Raw genomic sequence first — 20,624 nt, forward strand, 5'->3', positions numbered from 1 at the left:
GAGTGTGTGTGTGTGTGTGTGTGTGTGTGTGTGTGTGTGTGTGAAGAGGGCGGGGAGAAAGGGGGCGGGGTGGAGCCACGAGATAAGAGAAGCCGCAGACACTGGAAGAAACCGAGGGCTGGGAGATAGAGGAGCTTCCCAGAGCTTGGGGTCAGGATACCAGGCTTCAAAACCTCCTGCAAGTCCTAGGTACAAGGGGTCTTCCGGGTTAGCTCTGAGGCTGCAAGTGTCGTTGCCTCCCAGAGGTTCGCTCCTCCTTAAGCCACGCCCACATCGCCTACTTCTCAGGAATGAGAGGCTAAGGTTCAGCGCTCTGGGCCACCAACGTCAGCTCATCCCCCTCCCCATGAGCCCAAATGGCTCTCAGCGCTGCCCCACCCCCACGGTTTGGAGACTGGCGGGACCCCTTCCTTCCCCCGCCTCCAATTCGCTGATCCGCCCCTGGCCTCTGAAACTCCACCCCTCCACCTTCTGCTGACGGGGATTGGTGGACTTCCCGCGGCAGTGCATAATGCTTGGTCCCCATGGATGATGGTCACCGGCGAGATCCCGCCCCCCGCCGGCGCTGGGGTCTGGGGGCACTGCTCAGCGGTGCTGGGGCTGGCGCGGCTCGAGCCGCCGCCGCACTGACAGCTCGGTCTGCGGACCATGGAGACTGGCGTCGGCCCACATCCGCTGCGCCTGTTCATCTGCCTGATGCCGCTCTGTCTCGCCTTGCTTTTGGGACCAGGGAGGCCCGGGACCGCCGAGGAAGGTGAGGAGACTGGCGGCTGTTCTTGGAGCCTGGGATGCCAAAATACAGGAGGCTGGAGAGCTGGGGTGCTGGGAGAAGGAGTCATATGGAGAGACTGGAGTCGGTATCGGGGTTTGAAGCAAGCGGGCAGCGGGAAGCAAAGAACTGGAGACACGGAGGGAAAGGTGGCTAAACAACGGAGAAGAGAGGAGCATTGAGGAGCTCGGGGACTGGAGACCTGGGAGGCTGGGGAAGAAAGAGACCAGGAACCGTGGGAGCCAGAGGCGGCGGTTCAGGGGCCGGTGAGACGGACAGGCTGAGCAATTGGATGTGGGAGGGGTGGGGGCAGGGAGATGCGGAGGTGAGATCAGAGTACGGGGAGACGGGATGGAGCCCGAACGGCGGGGGGCTAGGGGACCACTGCGTGGCGAACAGGAGGTAGAGCGCTGGTCTACCCGAACGGCGGGGGCGCGGGGTCTGGAGGCGAGGGTGGCGAGGCGCGGGTGGGGGCCGGGGTGTGTCTGGGTCCGGGAGCTGCCCGACGTGCTGACCAGGAAGCTGTCCGCAGTGCTGATTTTGAAGCGTAGACTAACCAGCGCTATCCGAGTTGCCGGGTTTGGGGCTGCCCACTGGACCAGAGCCCGCATCTTGCCTAGATTTGGGGGAGCTGTACCCTCAGTTGAATCCAGAGGCGTAATATCCAGGTGCAGAATCCGGAGGAGCTGGAATCTGAGGCGTTGGCCTCGGGGTTGGTCGGGGCGCTGGATCTCTGATGCTTTCCAATATGCAATTCTGATGTGCTGTAAGTTACACCGAAATCGGGAAGCTGTCAGCGGTCCTGCCTATTGTCGCTGACGCGTCTGGGACCAACACTCTTAAAGGCCTCACCTTGGAGCCCCACCCCCTTGCTTAAGCTCCAGATGAGGAATCTTCCAAGATTTGGGGATGACCTGGGCTCCTGTCTCTGAGTTGCTGCTGTGCCATCCAAACCAGTGCTTCCTGGGACTGATGCTGAGAGCGGAATCCAGACTGCTGGTCAGATGCCTCCTGGGAGAAGAAAGTGACTTCAAGCCTCTCTGGTATAGAAGGGGCCATGGCTTTATATATTAAAGGAACCCTGACAGTCTTCCAAAAGGCAGTAGAGGTGACAGCCCCTGGGAAAGGGGCTGGCTGAGGAGATGAGAGGTTTTTATCTCTGTTGCTGCCGGCAGGGTCTCTCTACTTCGTTTTCCCCAGAGGCCTTGGGAGTCAAACTAAAAAGGTTCAAGTCTTTTCCATCCCTGGTGACCCCAGACCTCAGAAGAACCCCCAAGTATGAGTGAATTCAGGGATGTATACAGGAATCCTTTGATATGCTCACTTTCTCCCTCTTCTTGACACTCAGTTATAATTTAGGGAACCTGGGAAGGAGGGGGGGATCACTGATCCCCCATTTAAAAGCCAGTCTTATGGTACTTGTCATGGATTCTATGCCAGGCTGAATAATGACTCCCCAAATATTTCCATATCCTAATCCCCAGAATCTGTGTATATTATCATAAATGGCAATAGACTTTGCAGATGTGGTTAAGGATCTTGAGTTGGAGAGATTACCCTGGATTATATGGGTGGCCCAGTTGTCATCACAATGGTCTTTATAAGAGGGACACAGGGGCAGTCAGAATCAGAGGAGAAGGCAATGTGATGACAGAAGCAGAGATTGGAATGGTGTGTTTTGAAGATGGAGGAAGGGGCCACAAGCCAAGGAATCCAGGTGTGGCTGAAGAAGGTAAGGAAATGGATTCTCCCCGTTGAGCCTCCAGTGTTGCCGACACCCTCACTTTAGACCAGTGAGACCGATTTTCAACTTCTGACACCCAGAACTGTAAGAGAATAAAGTTTTGTTGTTTTAAGCCACTGTTTGTGGTAATTTGTCACAGCAGCCACAGGAAACTAATACAGGCTCCCTCCCTAATCATCGTGGCTACCTTTATTTAGACTAGAGCTACTCACACTTCCTCGTGGGGAGGTATGGAGTGGAAAACCCGTGTCTGTGTCCTTCACCACATTCTCTGTTTCCTCAGTTAGCATTTTTTTTTTTTTTTTTTGGCCGTGCTGCGAGGCTTAGTTGCCCCACCAGGAATTGAACCTGGGCCCTCGGCAGTGAAAACACAGAGTCCTAACCACTGGACCGCCAGGGAATTCCCTCCATTAGCAAATTTAAAGTGAACTCGCCAAAGAATCTCATACTCCTGAACTTCTGGCTTTCTGACACTTCTGTTCTCCCCTCTCTCTAGTCACCCTCCTGGATTCCAAAGCCTCCCAGGCTGATCTGGGCTGGACTGCACTGCCGAGTAATGGGGTAAGTGTAAACCTTTCCTTCCCTGTCCTAAGGAGCCTCTGGTGGTCCAGGATTCAGTCCCTTTATCTCCCCATGGTTACATCAGATCGAAATGGTCCTCAGAGCATGTGGTCTCCAGCAGCCCTGGCTTCAAGCCAGAGTGACCTATTAGAAAACGTTGAGTCTTCAGTCAGACAGAAAAAGCAAGAAGACAACTGACTGTGTCTAGGAACAGAAACGTGGCATCTGGATGGAGCCAGTGCTGGAAGGTGCCTTGCACCCAATAGATCCAGCAAACAGTGCTGTTGATTGATAGATTGGCAGAACAAGCAAGACTTGGAATACTAAAAGAGGCTTGGAAACTTGCGGTAGTGGTGGGGAGATGTGGCAGTGTGACAGCAGTTTGGTGTTGTGGGAAGGCACTGGTGGAGAGCCAGGAGACTCCTTTCCTAGCCCTGCTACTAACCCGACGTGTATATCCACTCAAGTCACCATTCTCTGGAGCCTCAGTTTCCCCGTCAGTTGGACTCAGTTGTCTCCAACGTTTCTCCCAGCTCTGCGTCTTATAATTTCAGGGTTGTGTATAGAGAAGGAGGGGAGAAGAGAATGCCAAATGATGGGGAAAGGGGGTTTCAGTCCGAGTCACCGCCAGGGCTCGACCTCTTGGGGGCGCCTTGGCTCTGAGCTGCCCACATCTTTGTTCTCCTCCCCAGTGGGAGGAGATCAGCGGCGTGGACGAGCACGACCGTCCCATCCGCACCTACCAGGTGTGCAACGTGCTGGAGCCCAACCAGGACAACTGGTTGCAGACTGGCTGGATCAGCCGCGGGCGCGGGCAGCGCATCTTCGTGGAGCTGCAGTTCACACTGCGCGACTGCAGCAGCATCCCTGGAGCCGCCGGCACTTGCAAGGAGACTTTCAACGTCTACTATCTGGAAACCGAGGCCGATCTGGGCCGTGGGCATCCCCGCCCAGGCGGCAGCCGGCCCCGCAAGATCGACACGATCGCGGCGGACGAGAGCTTCACGCAGGGCGACCTGGGCGAGCGCAAGATGAAGCTGAACACAGAGGTGCGAGAGATCGGTCCGCTGAGCCGGCGGGGTTTCCACCTGGCCTTCCAGGACGTGGGCGCATGCGTGGCGCTGGTCTCTGTGCGCGTCTACTACAAGCAGTGCCGCGCTATAGTGCGGGGTCTGGCGGCGTTCCCAGCCACCGCAGCCGAGAGCGCATTCTCCACGCTGGTGGAGGTGACCGGAACATGCGTGGCGCACTCAGAAGGGGAGCCCGGCAGCCCCCCGCGCATGCACTGCGGCGCCGATGGTGAGTGGCTTGTGCCCGTGGGCCGCTGCAGCTGCAGTGCGGGATTCCAGGAACGTGGTGACATCTGTGAAGGTATCCAGCGCACTGGGGGGTGTGGTGTGGGAGTGCAGCGCGCAGGTGGCAGTTGGGAGAGAGAGTGTCCTAGATGAAAGAGGCAGGGTGGGGAGTGGGGAAGCCACGGGATGTGGAGCCGGGAGTCCAGACATTTTGCGGTGCTTCCAGTGGGTCCAGCCAGAATCGGTGGATGAAGTTAATGGGAGGTGAATTTGACTCCATATAAGGGGGCATCAGGACCTATATCTTAGGCACCATGATAAGCACCTCACACGGGCCTTCTCATTCATTCACAGCAATAAAGTCATCATTATTCCTGTTTTGCAGCTGAGGAAACAGAGGCTCAGAGAGATTAACACCTCACTTGCACTTAGGAAGTGGGGAACTGGGATTTGAATCCAGATTTGCCCAACTCTCCACTTCTTTCTACTACGCCATGCTGCCTCCCCTGTGCATAAGGAGGAATGTTACAGTAGGCCAACTCTATTAGCTAGGGGCTAGTGGAGTTGCTTGCATTATATGGAGTGAGCTCCCTGTCACCGACAATATGCAAGTCAGAGGCTGGCAGGGGGATTCTTTTTTAATTTTCTTTAAATTAATCAATTAATTTATTTTTGGCTGCATTGGGTCTTTGTTGCTGCGCTCGGGCTTTCTTTAGTTGCAGTGAGCAGGCGCTACTCTTCGTTGCAGTGCGCGGGCCTCTCACTGCGGTGGCCTCTCCCACTGCGGAGCATGGGCTCCAGGCTCGCGGGCTTCAGTAGTTGTGGCTCATGGGCTCCAGAGCGCAGGCCCAGCAGTCGTGGTGCACGGGCCTGGTTGCTCTGCGGCATGTGGCATCTTCCCAGACCAGGGCTCAAACTCGTGTCCTCTGCACTGGCAGGCAGACTCGTAACCACTGCACCACCAGGGAAGCCCAAGCAGGGGGATTCTTGAGCTGGAGAGAGAGACTGGGAGGTTGCACTGGATGACTACTAAGATCCCACCCAACTCTCTGAACTAGAATCACTGCACCCCCTGGGGCAGAGCCTCCATGTTGGGGGTTCTTTTGGACTCTCTGGTCTGTGGGGCACCAGGAACAGATCTCTCCTTCTCTCTCCTATCTGCATCTGGAGGACTGAACGGACTGGGGTAGAGAACACAGGACGTGGATGGACATATCAAATTGACGGTGTCCATGGTACGTTCAAGTGGAGGTAGCTAGAAAGTGGGTCTGGAGCTCAGCAACAGAGAGATAGATGCGACTTGAAGCTACAGGTGTGGTTGGGACAGACCAGGGAGAATGTGTGGGGTATGAAGCAAGAGGGCCAATGATGAACTCTCACAGAACAGCACTATACGAGGGGAAATGGAAGAAATGGAGGCCGTAAAAAAGACTGCAAGGCAGTGATCAGAGCCTGGGGGAGAGTGTGATTTCATGGCAGCCAAGGGCGATGGAGGTACCCAGGGACGAATGGCCTGCAGTGTTGGTGAGCAGTCAGATAAGGCGAGGATTGGCCAGTGTCTGCCTGGTGGCCCTGGTAAGAGCAGTGTCAGCTGAGTGATGGAGAGAGCAACCAGCTGCAGTGGGTTGAAGGACGAAGGCAGCTGAGGAGCTAGAGTCGGGGACCGTAAACACTCTCTGGAGGCTGTGTTTGAAAGGGGAGGAGAGGGCCTGGTGTCTTGAGGAGGACATTCGGTGGAGAGAGAATTTTTACTGTAGATGTGAGCCTTGTTTACACATGAGGGAGGAGCCAGTGGGGTACCAAGTGGGGGGTGGTGGGAGCAGTAGGCCTCGGGGGAAGAAGTATTTTATTACCGATGTGGATCAGAATTGCTGACACATGCTGCTAACAAAAAGCAGACCACGTTTTAGTCAGTTTCATTGTTTTTAAATACTCTACAGACAGTGCCCTACTGCCTGCACCCTAAATGGACTGCTTTTATGGCTCCGCTCCCTGTACCGTAACCGGGAAGAGCTAGTAGAGAAGGGAATTACCAGCTGATGGCCTCTCTTCCTGCTGTGAGGTAGGAGAGGGGCATCTGTACCAGTGTACAGTAGAATCCTGGTCTGCCTTATTCACTGCTGTAGCTTCAGAGCCTAGAACAGCACCTGGCTCATATTCGATGCTAAAAAATTGTTGAATGACTGGATCAGGTGTTGGAGGAGGGGGTTTGGATACACACTCTGGGCAATGAGAGGGACACACACACACACACCCAGGAACCCAATCCCACTTCTGACTTTGGCTGAGACCAGCCAAAGGCCATTTGTAATGGCATCAACTCTGCCTTGGGGAGTATGGAGGTGGGGAGGATGCCAGGAAAAGCTTCACAAGGGAGGTGTTATTTTGAACTAGGATTTGGAGGAACATAGCAGTTCACCAGAAGAGAAGGGGTGTAAGATTACAGGACAAGATCCAGAGGTGTGAAAGGAAAAGTTCAGTACGGATGGATGGGGTGGCTGGCATTGGGGAGCTGTGGGAGGGTTTCAAGAAGGGAAGGAAATGGGCTTCCCTGCTGGCGCAGTGGTTGAGAGTCCGCCTGCCGATGCAGGGGACACGGGTTCGTGCCCTGGTCTGGGAAGATCCCACATGCCGCGGAGCGGCTGGGCCCGTGAGCCATGGCCGCTGAGCCTGCGCGTCCGGAGCCTGTGCTCCGCAACGGGAGAGGCCACAACAGTGAGAGGCCCGCGTACCGCAAAAAAAAAAAAAAAAAAAAAGGGAAGGAAACGATCAGATTTATATTTAGAAAGGGAAGACCCTGCAAGTGCCTTCTGCAGCTATTATAGAGCCTCTCTAAAGGCAGATGGATGTGGAGACTTCTCTTTTTAGTGACTGTGACTCTTGTTCCTTCTCTCCCAGCCACCAGAGGAATTACTGAAAGACTTGGGGTTTCCCTTGGGGGAAACATCAGAGTGTATGACTCATGTCTTCAAATCTCTGTAGGACTGCCCTGGAGCAGAGGGACCCAAGCAGACATGCTAAGCTCTACAGGGCACATCAATCCTCTGCAATGAGGTGGCATGAGGGGGGTTACAGGCAGGGAGGCTGCTTTGGATTCAACATAAAGGAAGCACTTTCTAACTGCCAGCATTGTTCAGCAGAGGCGGCCTCAGAGGGAGGTTGGCTCCCCATTACCAAGTATCTGAGCAAAGACTGTGGCTACTGCTAGGAAAGCTGCTGGAGGGTGGGCCAGTGGGAGTTGAACTAGACAACCCCTGAAATTCTGACTCCGAAGGAGGCAGGGGCCGGGAGTCAGGAGTCACTTCCTGAGTCTGCCCCTCAATACAACCTCTTTTAAGCAGAGCCTCTCCAAGTAGAAATAAGCAATGCTGTCTCTGATGGGACCACCCATCTCTAGGACCCCAGACACCCACATACACACGGAGAAAAGGAGCCTCCCACATTCTTTCCCTCCTGCGGTGAGGACCCTACCCCCCCACCCCGCTCCTGCTCCTGCAAACAGATCCCTCTCCTATTTCACAATGGAGGTGGGAAGGCCATGCTTATTATTCTCATTTGACTGACAGTTTCTCAAGGCCAGAGAGGCACAGGAAGTGGCAGAGCTAACACCGGAACCCAGGTCTCCTGAGTCCCAGCCCAGGTGGCTGTTGCCCACTAGACCACAATGTTAGCTAGCTCTGTGCTTCATTCTGAAGGCAGACTTCCAAAGCCTCCTGGGCTTTGGAGACCCTGCCCAAAGCTGCCCAAAGCCCAGGACTCTAGGCAACATGGACGCCCCTCCCCCGCAAACCTAAGCCTTCCAGATAATGGGAACCCTCAGCCCTCTGCCCTCTCCTCCCAGACAGGGAAAGTTCTGAAAGTTCTTCCCAAGTGCTATAGTCTGCATCCCTTCTGTACTATGTCTTCTTGGGGCTGGAGAGCAGCCAGCCTTCCACAAGCAGCTAAACCAGAGGAGAGGGATAGAGAAGTCCTGGCGGGGGCAGGGAACCAGGTGAGGACCACCCTAGCTCTGAGAGGAGGGCCAAGAGCCATTGCTTCCCTCCCTGGCCCAGCTGGTGAGGAATATTTTAAAGTGGGTGCTTAGCTGTTTCCACTTCAGGCCTGAGTTGGAGGAAGAGTGATTACTACCATTATTGTACAACTGTTGTCTGTACTGGGCTAGGCAGTTTGCATGTTTTATCTCAATCTTCCAAGCACCTTTTTGAGGTAGGTATTCTATACAAGGCTCAGAGAGGTCACCAACTTGCCCAAGGCCACACAGCAAATAAGTGGTGTGACTCAGCTGCAAACCCAGGTTGTTTAGATATAAAAGCCTTTGCTCTCAACCACTGACTTCTGGGGGAGGTGAGAGAAGCAAAGTAACTGAGGAGGTGCCAAGGCTAGAACCAGGGAACTTTCACTGTCCCTCTCCTCTCTCCACCTGGCTGGCTCCACTTTCAAATGGGAACCAAGTGCGTCAGTAGAGGATTTATGATGCATTAGCCCCCAAATAGTGGAGGTGGGAGGAAGCTCTGACAAGTGTGTGTGTTTGTGTGTGTCAGAGTTTTTGTCTCTGTAACTGGGAGTGTGCGGGTGTCTGTCCTTGGGTAACTGTGGGACACCCCGTCGAGGCCTCTCTCTTCTGTCCTCACATCAAAACCGGAAAGTTTGGTTCCTTTTCTCCCAGTGGGCGTTAGGGCAGTGTGGTGTGGTCTCTCAAACCAGTCGGCTTTGGCTGGAATCCCTCCACTCACTAGCTGTGGGACATTGGGCAAGTTACTTAGCTTCTCTGAGCCTTAGCTCCCCCATTTAAAAAAGGAGGATAAAGCACATACCTCACAGGTTATGAGCATTTAATGAATTACTAAAAGAGAAACATTGCAGTGTCTGCACGTTAAGCGCTTACTAAGGGTTAAGTAATACTGCGTTGTTCAGTCAAGAGCTGCCACCCCCGGGGCGGTGCTGGAGTAGCTGAGACCCCCGCCCCCCACTTCCCCATCACAATTCGAGGAGATAAGGCCCACCACAGTGGGGGCAGTCAGGAAAGCGTGTGGGGGGGAGCCAGAAGCTGTGGCGGAGCCCCCTCCTCACGCAGTTCCTCCCCGCAGCCTGTCCCCCAGGGTTTTACAAGGTGTCCCCGCGGCGGCCCCTTTGCTCGCCGTGCCCGGAGCACAGCCGGGCCCTGGAAAACGCGTCCACGTTCTGCGTGTGCCAGGACAGCTACGCGCGCTCGCCCAGCGACCCGCCCTCGGCGTCCTGCACCCGTGAGTCCCCCTCCTGAATGCCTTCCGGATGGTGGGTGGGGCGGTCCATAAGGGCGTAATCGAGGCGTTGTGAGGGCAGGGGTTCCACACTCGGGGGCGCCAGGGCGCACGTGGGGGCCAGCGACCCAGACGGCAGAGTGGAGGGAGGGGAGCCTGGGGCGGTGATGGGGGCCAGGGCCCGGGTTTGGAAGAAGCAGGACAACAGAGACAGTCCAGACGGAGGGATGAGGTTAGGCTTGTTGGGGGATCACCGTGTGCGCCGCCTACAACCATCCCCGCCCTCACCTCTCCCAACTTTCCAGCCAGGCGGGGGACTCCCGCCCCTCACACTCTGCTGGGTCCCCAGATCCCCAACCTCATCCCCTCACCGACATCCTCCCACCCCATCACTGACCGCGCCCCACTCCCACATCCCGCCCCTCACTGCTCCACGCCCCCGTCCCTCCCCCTCACTGCCCCCGCCCCCATCCCGCCCTTCCTCCCCCCGCCCCTGACGGCGCCCGCCTCTGTGCCCACAGGGCCGCCGTCGGCGCCGCGGGACTTGCAGTACAGCTTGAGCCGCTCGCCGCTGGCGCTGCGGCTGCGCTGGCTGCCTCCGGCCGACTCGGGCGGCCGCTCGGACGTCACCTACTCGCTGCTGTGCCTGCGCTGCGGCCGCGAGGGCCCGGCGGGCGCGTGCGAGCCGTGCGGGCCGCGCGTGGCCTTCGTGCCGCGCCAGGCAGGGCTGCGGGAGCGCGCCGCCACACTGCTGCATCTGCGGCCCGGCGCGCGCTACACCGTGCGCGTAGCCGCGCTCAACGGAGTGTCGGGTCCGGAGGCCGCCGCGGGAACCACCTACGCGCAGGTCACCGTCTCCACCGGCGCCGGGGGTAAGGCCTTCCGCACCCCGCGCGCCCGCCCGTCCAGCCCACCGCGAGCACCCCCACAGCCCACAGCCACCCCGGATAAACTGCGATCGCTGGTCTTAAACAAAAATCCCCGACCCTGGCGACCCCCCATCGAGGTCAGCCCCCTTCCCGAAGGCCACGGAGGAGAGATTGAGGATACAGGTGACTCTGTGCCTCTGGGCCAGAGAGGTTATGAGTGTTAGTGATTCTGCGGGAGCCAGTGCGTGCTCCTTCTCCTGACCTCGCGGAAAGCCTATGCCCCACATCCAACTCTGCAGTTGCCTTGCCTCTCGTTTCGCGGCAAAAGGGGTGGAAGGTTGCTCAATCTTTTGCCCTCCCTTCTCAAAAATTTCAGTGGGAACCAGAATCATACCTCCTTCTTTCCTGTCTTAGAAAGAGGGACCCTGTGTGTATCCCTCTGACTTCGTCCCTCGGCCTCTGCAAGGGTTTTGCTGCATTGTCACCCTATTTCATAGTCCTGGAAAAGAGCAAGGAAGCACGGAGGGTCAGACTGTCAGGGGCGATAGAATTCACTGGTCAACACATAAGTCACATTTCGGAGTCTGGAATTGAGATGAATAAATGAAGACCTACAATCCTTTTATACTACATCTTCCTCATTCTTGACATTTACTTTTGATTTGTCTCACTCAGCTTCAAGTAATCCTTCAAGTATCCTTTGCAAGAAAAATAAGAAGATATGTTCCGTTTGTGACTCTGCTTCCCCGTCTGATGGCAGTTGTATTGCAGAATAGTCTGAGGCCAGGGTAATCATTGTTTTGTAGGTGACTTGAATATGAATGTGTACACACATGGATGTTTGTATAATTCTTAGGCTACTGGTGAAAATAAACTTTAACCAATATTGACCTCTTTTCATTGAGTTTGGCTAGAACACAGTAAAACTTTGGATCTGCATACCTTTTTTTATTCCTGGAAAATTTTTTTTTCAGTTTTTATTTCCAGTTATTACTTTGACTAGAACTTCTGATAACTCTGATTTCTCTCTTAAGACTCTTTCTAAACCTTGAGTTGTACGTCCATTTTCTGATTCTCAAATCTTGTCGTTTCCTTTATCATTTTCAGCCCTTAATCCATTTCCTCTGCCTTTTGGGAGTGATTTCCCAACTTGCCCGATTTTCTGGAACAACAGTTTTGTTTTTGTTTTTTACTATCTCTATTATGATTTAACATTTGCTATTGCATTTATATTTTAAAAATTTCAGAATAGAAAAAGAAAATGAGCACCCATAATCCTATTATCCAGAGATATACAACTACTAATATCTTGGAGTATATCCTTCCACATTTTTTTCTATTTCTATATCCATACCTAGAACTATCTACTATAAAACCCCTTTTGTATAATATACGTAACACAAATTTTTATCTGGTATTTCCTGATAATAATCCTGTTTTGATATAGATGGATTTAAAAATCATGTTAAGGAAATACTCTTCTGTTTCCATTTTGTTAATAAAAATACTTTCACTGATTGAGTGCTGCTCTGTGTTTGGCACTGTGCAATATGATTTTCTACATTAATTCATTTAAATCGAATGATAATCATCTTTCAGATGGTGAAACTGAAGTCTGAGAGGCCAAGTGAATTATCCAAAGTCAGCCAGCTAGTAGTCGAGACCCATCTTTGAGCTCAGGTCTGTCTAATACCAAAGCCCTGCTTTTAGCCCCTTGGCCATATAATGCTTTCACTTTTTACTGAACTTTTCAGAAAAATCAGCAATGGATGTTAATTTTACAAAATGCTTCTTGAGCATCTTTCAAGATGACCACGATTTTTTCTCTTTGACCTTTCGATACGATGAATTCTATTAATGGATTTTTTCAGTGTGAGTTCTTTTTGCCTTCCTAGATTATACCCTACTGCCGATGACTGTATTATTCTTATAATATTTGCTGAATTAATTTGCTTATATTTTAATATTTTTTCCATCTACCTTTATAAGAGAGAGTAGTTTTTTTTTTTTTTAATTTATTTATTTATGGCTGTGTTGGGTCTTCGTTTCTGTGCGAGGGCTTTCTCTAGTTGTGGCAAGCGGGGGCCACTCCTCACAGCGGTGCGCGGGCCCCTCACTATCGCGGCCTCTCCCGTTGCGGAGCACAGGCTCCAGATGCGCAGGCTTAGCAACTGTGGCTCACGGGCCCAGCCGCTCCGCGGCATGCGGGATCCCCCCAGACCAGGTCCCGGACCCGTGTCCCCTGCACCGGCAGGCAGACTCTCAACCACTGCGCCACCAGGGAAGCCCCCGAGAGTAGTTTTTTTTTTAATTATTGTGTTCTTTGTTAAGTTTTAGCATTTTGGGCTGGCTTTGAAAAAGGCATCAGGAATAATCTCTTCTTTTTCTCTGTTCCGGAACAGTTTAAATAGCATAATTATCATTCTTTGAAGGCATGCAAAACTGCCTGGGAAACTGTACCTTGCTGATGTTCGCAATCTTATCTATAACTTCTTCTTGAATCAGTTTTGTTAATCTGTACTTTCATAGAAAATCTTTTGATGATCTTTTTCTAATTTATTAGCCCAGAAACGCTTATTTAAAAACTTTCCATAGTATCTGGAGTTAACTCTTACTTTCTCTTTCTTCATATTGTGTCCTGTGATGTCTTTTTTAAAATTATTCTGGTCAGAAGTTTATTTTATTGGTTATGACAAATAACCAACTCTTGAACTTATCAATTCCACTGCTCTTTACTTTTGTCACTTATTTTGTGATTTTATCTTTATTACTACCATCCTCCTGATTTCCTGAAGTCTTTTTCTAGGTGAGCTCAGTGCTTAGTTGTTTTTTTTTAAATACTTATTTATGTATTTGCCTGTGCCAGGTCTTAGTTACAGCACGTGGGATCTTTGTTGCTGCAGGCAGGATCTTCATTGCAGCATGCGGGCTTAGTTGCAGCATGCAGGATCTTTAGTTGTGGCATGCATGTGGGATCTAGTTCCCTGACCAGGGATCGAACCCTGCATTGGGAGCACAGAGTCTTTTTTTTTTTTTTTTTTTGAGCACAGAGTCTTAACTGCTGGACCACCAGCGAAGTCCCAGTGCTTAGTTTTTATATTATAGTTTTAATATTTTAAGCCTATGAAATTTCCTCTAAGAATAGCTTTGGTCACATCCAGTATGTTTTTATACATAATATATCACATTGTTCATATTGTCATTTTCTTTGTAGATATAATTCACATACCATAAAATTTCACTTACCTTTTAAAGTGTACAATTCAGTCATTTTTCCTAGCAGCTATCACAAACTCTCTAATTCCAGAACATTTTCATCATCCCCCAAAGAAACCCATTAACAGTCACTTCCCATTCCTCCCACCCCCTCCAGCCCCTAATAACTGCTAATCTACTCTCTGTTTCTATGGATTGGCCTATTCTGGGCATTTTATATACATGGAATTATATATGTGGACTTTTATGTCTATCTTTTTTCACTTAGCATAATGTTTTCACGGTTTGTCCATGTTGTAATATGTATAAGTATGCCATTCCTTTTATGGCTGACTAATGTTCCATTGTATGGATATACCACAATTTTGTGTATTCATTCATCAGTTTATGGACTTTGGACTGTTTCTGCTTTTTGGCTATTAGAGTAATGGTGCTATGAACATTCATGTACAAGTTTTTGCGGAAACAGGTTTTCAGTCCTCTTGGGTATATACTTAGGAGTGGAATTGCTAGGTCATATGATGTCATAGACTGAATTGTCTCTCCCAGGTTCATATGTTGAAGCCTTAATCCCCAGTGTGACTGTATTTGGAGATAGGGCCTTTAAGGAAATAATTAAGGTTAATGAGATCATAAGGGTGAGGCCCTAATCCCAAGGACTAGTGTCCTTACAAGAAGAGGAACAGACACCAGAACTCATTTGCTCTCTTTGTGCATACACAGAGGAAAAGACAGGTGAGGACACAGCAAGAAGGTGGCTGTCTGCAAGTCAGGAAGAGAGCCCTCACTAGAATACAAACATGAATCTGCAAGCATCGTCTGGGATTTCTAGCCTTTAGAACTGTGAGAAAATACATTTTTGTTGTTTAAGCCACCCAGTCTACAGTATCTTGTTATGGCAGCCTGAGCTGACCAATACATATGGAAACTTTTTTATCTTTTTGAGGAGCTGCTGAACTTTTTGAGGAATTGCCAGACTGTCTTCCAAAGCAACTCTACCTTTTTACATTCCCACCAGCAAATGTACAAGGCTTCCAGTTTCTCCACCTTCTCACCAACACTTGTTTGTCTTGCTGATTTTAGCCATCCTAGTGGATATGAAATGGTATCTCACTGCAGTTTCAGTTTACATTTCCATAATGACTAATGATGTTGAACCTCTTTTCATGTGCTGGGTTTTCTTTTTGTCATTGAGTTATAAGAGGTTTTTTGTCTAATCTGTATATTCTGTATACCTTTGTATTACTTTCCTAGGGCTGCTAAAACAAAGTACCCACAATTAGATGGCTTAAAACAAAAGAAATTTCTTGTCTCACACTTCTGGAAGCTAGAAGTTTGAAATCAAGGTGTCAGCTGGGCCATGCTTTCTCTGCTCTAGCCTCTGGTGTTTGCTGGCAGTCCTTGGCCTTCCGTGGTTTGTAGATGCATCACTCCAGTCACATGGCCCTCTTTTGCCTGTGTGTCTCCACATCATCTTCTCTCTATGAGAGTCCCTCTCTGTGTCTAAATTTCCCCCATTCAGAAGAACACCAGTCACATTGGATTAGGGCCCACCCAGATGACTTCATGTTGACTTGATTACCTCTGTGAAGACCATATTTCCAAGTAAAGTCATATTCTAGAGGTACTGGGGGTTAGGACTTCAAAATATCTTTTTGGAGGGACACAGTTCAACACATAATGACCATTATGATACATGGTTTGCTAATATTTTCTCCTACTCTGTGGGTTGCCACTCACTTTTTTTTCCAAAGGAGATGTAATTGACATATAACATGATATTAATTTCAGGTATACAACTTAATGATTTGATATTTGTATATATTGTAAAATGATCACACAATAAGTCTAGATCATCCACAGCCACACATAGTTATAAGAACTCTTAAGATCTACTCTCTTAGCAATTGTTTTTTTTTTTTTTGGCCACACTGCACGGTTTGCAGGATCTTAGTTCCCTGACCAGGGATTGAACCCGGGTCTTTGGCAGTGAATATGTGGAGTCCTAACCACTGGACCGTCAGGGAAGTCCCAGCAATTTTCAAATATACAATATAGTATTATTAGCTATAGTCACCATGCTGTACATTACATCTCCAGGACTTATTTATTTTATAACAGGAAGTTTATACCTTTTGACCACCTTCACCCATTTTTTTTTTTTTCCTTTCCTTTTTGCGGCACGCGGGCCTCTCACTGCTGTGGCCTCTCCCGTTGCGGAGCACAGGCTCCGGACGCGCAGGCTCAGCGGCCATGGCTCACGGGCCCAGCCGCTCCGCGGCATGTGGGATCTTCCCGGACCGGGGCACGAACCTGTGTCCCCTGCATTGGCAGGCGGACTCTCAGCCACTGAGCCACCAGGGAAGCCCCATGACTCTTTTTGAATTATGGTTTTCCCAGGGTATATGCCCCGTAGTGGCATTGCTGGGTCATATGGTAGTTCTATTTTTAGTTTAGTTTTTTTTTAAATTAATTAATTAATTTTTGGCTGTGTTGAGTCTTCGTTTCTGTGCGAGGGCTTTCTCTAGTTGCGGCAGGCGGGGGCCACTCTTCATCGTGGTGCGCGGACCTCTCACTATCGCGGCCTCTCTTGTTGCGGAGCACAGGCTCCAGACGTGCAGGCTCAGTAGTTGTGGCTCACAGGCCTAGTTGCTCTGCGGCATGTGGGATCTTCCCAGACCAGGGCTCGAACCCGTGTCCCCTGCATTGGCAGGCAGATTCTCAACCACTGCACCACCAGGGAAGCCCTATTTTTAGTTTTTTAAGAAACCTCCATACTGTTCTCCATAGTGGCTGTATCAATTTACATTCCCACCAACAGTGCAAGAGGGTTCCCTTTTCTCCACACCCTCTCCACCATTTATTGTTTGTAGATTTTTTGATGATGGCCATTCTGACTGGTGTGAGGTGATACCTCATTGTAGTTTTGAGTTGCATTTCTCTAATGATTAACCCTCACCCATTTTGCCCACCTCTCACCTCCACCTATGGCAGCCACCTGTCTTTCACTTTCTTAGTAGTGTCCTTTGAAGCTCAGAGTTTTAAATTTTGATCAAGTCCAGTTTATTTTTCTTTAGTTGCTTGTGTTTTTGGTTTCATATCTAAGAAACCATTGCCTAAATCAAGGTCATGAAGACTTACACCTGTGTTTTCTTCTAGTATTGTAGTTTCGACTAAAATTATTTTATTTAATTTATTTATTTTTAAATTTATTTTTGGCTGCGTTGGGTCTTTGTTACTGCGCACGGGCTTTCTCTAGTTGCAGCGAGCAGGGGCTACTCTTTGTTGCAGTGCGTGGCCTTCTCATTGCAGTGGCTTCTCTTGTTGTGGAGCACAGGCTCTAGGCATGCAGGCTTCAGTAGTTGTGGCACACAGGCTCAGTAGTTGTGGCTCGCGGGCTCTAGAGTGCAGGCTTAGTAGTTGTGGTGCACAGGCTTAGTTGCTCCACGGCATGTGGGATCTTCCCGAACCAGGGCTCGAACCCATGTCACCTGCATTGGCAGGTGGATTCTTAACCATTGCGCCACCAGGGAAGTCCCCAATGTTTACTTTTTAAAGTAACTATTGTGGTTTTCTTTGAGGGCTAAGGTATGGTAAACATTTTAACTATTCTATGGCTACCTTGAAGCAATGCGTATTATTTTTATACTGCAGTGTTCTCTCTCTCCCCCTCCATCTCCATATATATTAAGTACTATATTATTTAATTCTTCTATTTCCTTCTTATTGTCTACTTGATGTTCCAAGGACTAAGAGGTTTAACTTTCCCGTTCTGCTTGTAATTTTGTTAAATTCCTTATATTTGTAATGACTTTTAAATATTTTGATTTTGCTAATGCATTTTTAGTTTCCCTACACGCCTTTCTCACTTTCTCCACTTTTATCTCATCTCATCCTGTTTCTTTTTCTTCTCCATCTGTTTTCTCTTCGTGGCCTTCTGCTCCTATTTCAGAAGGCTGTGTTTTCTTTCATCTTCTTCAAGATGCCAAACAGCCTCCTTACTTGTTCTTCTAACTGTCATATTAATCGCTCTTAAAGATCTGCTCCTCCTGAGTCTTCATTTTTTAAAAAAATTTATTTATTTATTTTTGGCTGCTTTGGGTCTTCGTTGCTGTGTGTGGGCTTTCTCTAGTATGGCAAGCGGGGGCTAGTCTTCATTGCGGTGCGCGGGCTTCTCATTGCAGTGGCTTCTCTTTGCTGCGGAGCATGGGATCTAGGTGTGCAGGCTTCAGTAGTTGCGGCGTGCAAGCTCAGTAGTTGTGGCTTGCGGGCTCTATAGCGCAGGCTCAGTAGTTGTGGCGCAAGGGCTTAGTTGCTCCGTGGCATGTGGGATCTTCCCGGACCAGGGCTCAAACCTGTGTCCCCTGCATTGGCAGGCAGATTCTTAACCACTGCACCACCAGGGAAGTCCCCTTCTGAATCTTTAGAGTAATACTTTTTTTTGCTTATTCAGAAATATTTTTTCACATGCCCAATTTCTTAGTGTTTTCTGTTTACTTGTTCTCGAACAAGGAACTAGCTGATGTTTGCCAAAAGACCCAAAAACCAAAACAAGATATATGAATTGTCCTTTTTACCGGTTTGTGAGGCTTTCAGCTGCAAGTAACAATACGTCTCAGTGCAAATGACATTTGACTGAAATGACTTATTAGCTTACCTAAGAAGAGGGGAATTAGAGCTTGGTTAATTCAGCAGCTCAACAGTGCCCTCAAGGACCCAGGTTCTTTCTTTCACTCCACTCTGCCATCCTTATAACATAGGCTGGCTCCCTTATGGTGGCAAGTTGGATGCAGCTGCTCCAGACATCATCATATCCTTACCATCCAGGGCAGAAAAAGAACTGTTTCTCCCTTGTTGGTATCTTTTTTTATTTTAACTTGTGACTCTATTCCTTTATTTCTTTTTTCTTAATAGATCTTTATTGGAGTATAATTGCTTCACAATACTGCGTTAGTTTCTGTTGCACAGCAAAGCGAATCAGCCATACGCATACACGTGTCCCCATATCCCGTCCCTCTTGAGCCTCCCTCCCATTCTCCCTATCCCACCCCTCTAGGTCATTGCAAAGTACCGAGCCCATCTCCTTTGTGCTATGCTGATGCTTCCCACCAGCCAGCTATTTTACATTCGGTAGTGTATATATGTCGATGCTACTCTCACTTTGCCCCAGCTTCGCCCTCCCACCCCATGTCCTCAGTTGCAGGACATAAATAAAGATGTAGGAATAAAGATGTAGACATAGAAAATGTTGGTATCTTTTTAAAAGCCAGAAACCTTTCCCATAATCCCTCCTCCCCTTAGGTGACTTCTCCTTTTGTTGGTCAGAACTGGATTATGAACCCAACCCTAACCCAATTATTGGCAAAGGGAATGAGTGCACACAGATGTTTTAGAACAATCAGAATTAACCTGAGTCATCTCAGGGCAGACAGTAGACCCAGAATCAAAAACTGGGCTCAGTCAGCGGGGAAGGGGGACATGGCCGTTGGATAGGTTTCCAGTAGTGCCTGCTGTACTCTCAGCCCCACTTTGGTGCTGACTGATCTCATTACCAATCTACAGTGGGAGAGCAGGTGCTTGGGCTCAGTTTTTAGCTCCATTGTCAGGATTTATCAGGCTTTCATCTAACATAGCTCTGCGGGGCTGAAATTCAACCTTCTTCTCCCTCTATATCCTGGCCATCTGATAACTTTCAACAAATGTAGTTTTTAAAAATGACATTCCTGGCTCTTTCCTATCTCTGCCCTCCATCTGTATCTACAAGGGATTGTGCCCCTTCCTAGGATGTTTCATCACTCTTCTTCCCTTTGTGCCTACGTCTTTTCTGGGAGCTGCCATCTCCAAGTGTATCTAGGCTGAGAGGCACTCTCCGGAGATAGGGAAGAACACTTTTCCTCCAAAGCAACCATGCAGTAGAGTGATGGCTGTGCATTCGTTGTCCAGTTGACAAAGACCTTGCTTTTTTTTTTTTTTTTAAGGATCGGGCAGTGGGAGAAAGGATAAAGTATCTTCCAAGTTATTTTCAGGATGGGAGGCAGTGTCACTCTGTGAGTAGCATAGCCGGGGGGTACACTACAATTGTATTTTTCAGTCCAGTACCACTGGCTTTAGCGTAGGTGGAAATATGCCACTCTACTCCCCATCACCCCATCCTGGCAGTCAGCTGTCAAGATTAGTTTACGGTGACATTCTGTGTTTTCAGCTCTTTCTGTATCTTTGGGTCTTAATTAGAATTTGGGGGAGACTGGAGGTGGAGCCTGTTAGATGGTTACCATTTAAAACTGGAAGCCATGTTTATACGCTTTTCTAAGAGTGATCTCCTTATGCCCTTCTCTCCACTTCCTCGGCCCGTTGCCACCTGCCATCCACTTCCCCTCTATCCCCTGAAGTCACCAGGAGCCTCCACATTGTTAAAGCCAGTGGGCACTTTGAATCATCTTGCCCCGTCTCTGCTCAGCATATGACACTGCCAACCAGCGGTTCCTCTTGCTGGTAAACTTGGTATTGAATGCTTGTTCTGTGTCAGGTATTGTGCTAAGCTCTCCATATGCATGAATTCATAAAATTCTCACAGCAGGCCTAAGGAGGTCATTATTGTTTCCAGTCTACATATAAGGAAACCGAGGCTCTTGCTTGTGGCCCAATAGCTAATAACTGGAAGAGTCAGGAAGGAACCTTCCTAAATGTCCTCTTCCCTGGGCTTCTGTAGCCTCCTTTGCTCCTGGCTTTTCCTCCTACCTCTGTGGCTTCTCCTTTCTAAGCTCCTCTTCCTTTGCCTCCTTTTCTTGGGCTTGTTTCCTGAAAGCTTTGCCTTCTCTCTCTCTGTGCATTGCCCTGGGCAGTTTCATCGAATCATCTCCTGATGGCTCTCGGATCTCTATCACCCTCCCAGGTACCTTTTGGGAGCCTTGGAACCACTTATCCAGCTGC

The 20,624-nt window shown here is 49.5% G+C and overlaps 1 protein-coding gene across 1 annotated transcript in view; it reads left to right on the plus strand.

Moving 5' to 3' along the window:
• The first annotated feature begins 471 nt into the window (after positions 1-471).
• The window catches only part of EPHA10 (EPH receptor A10), a 41,733-nt gene continuing 21,580 nt past the window's right edge, over positions 472-20,624 (plus strand). The window contains exons 1-5 of the mRNA XM_022575278.3: positions 472-754; positions 3,010-3,074; positions 3,767-4,445; positions 9,457-9,612; positions 10,131-10,481. Of these exons, the coding sequence (XP_022430986.1) occupies positions 649-754; positions 3,010-3,074; positions 3,767-4,445; positions 9,457-9,612; positions 10,131-10,481 (1,357 nt within the window). The 5' untranslated portion in view covers positions 472-648. The remainder of the gene's footprint in view (positions 755-3,009; positions 3,075-3,766; positions 4,446-9,456; positions 9,613-10,130; positions 10,482-20,624) is intronic.

The sequence above is a fragment of the Delphinapterus leucas genome, chromosome 1 (genome assembly GCF_059928025.1).
Source record: "Delphinapterus leucas isolate spDelLeu-1000000601 "Yukka" chromosome 1, BTC_Dleu_Yukka2, whole genome shotgun sequence".
Classification (NCBI taxonomy): domain Eukaryota; kingdom Metazoa; phylum Chordata; class Mammalia; order Artiodactyla; family Monodontidae; genus Delphinapterus; species Delphinapterus leucas.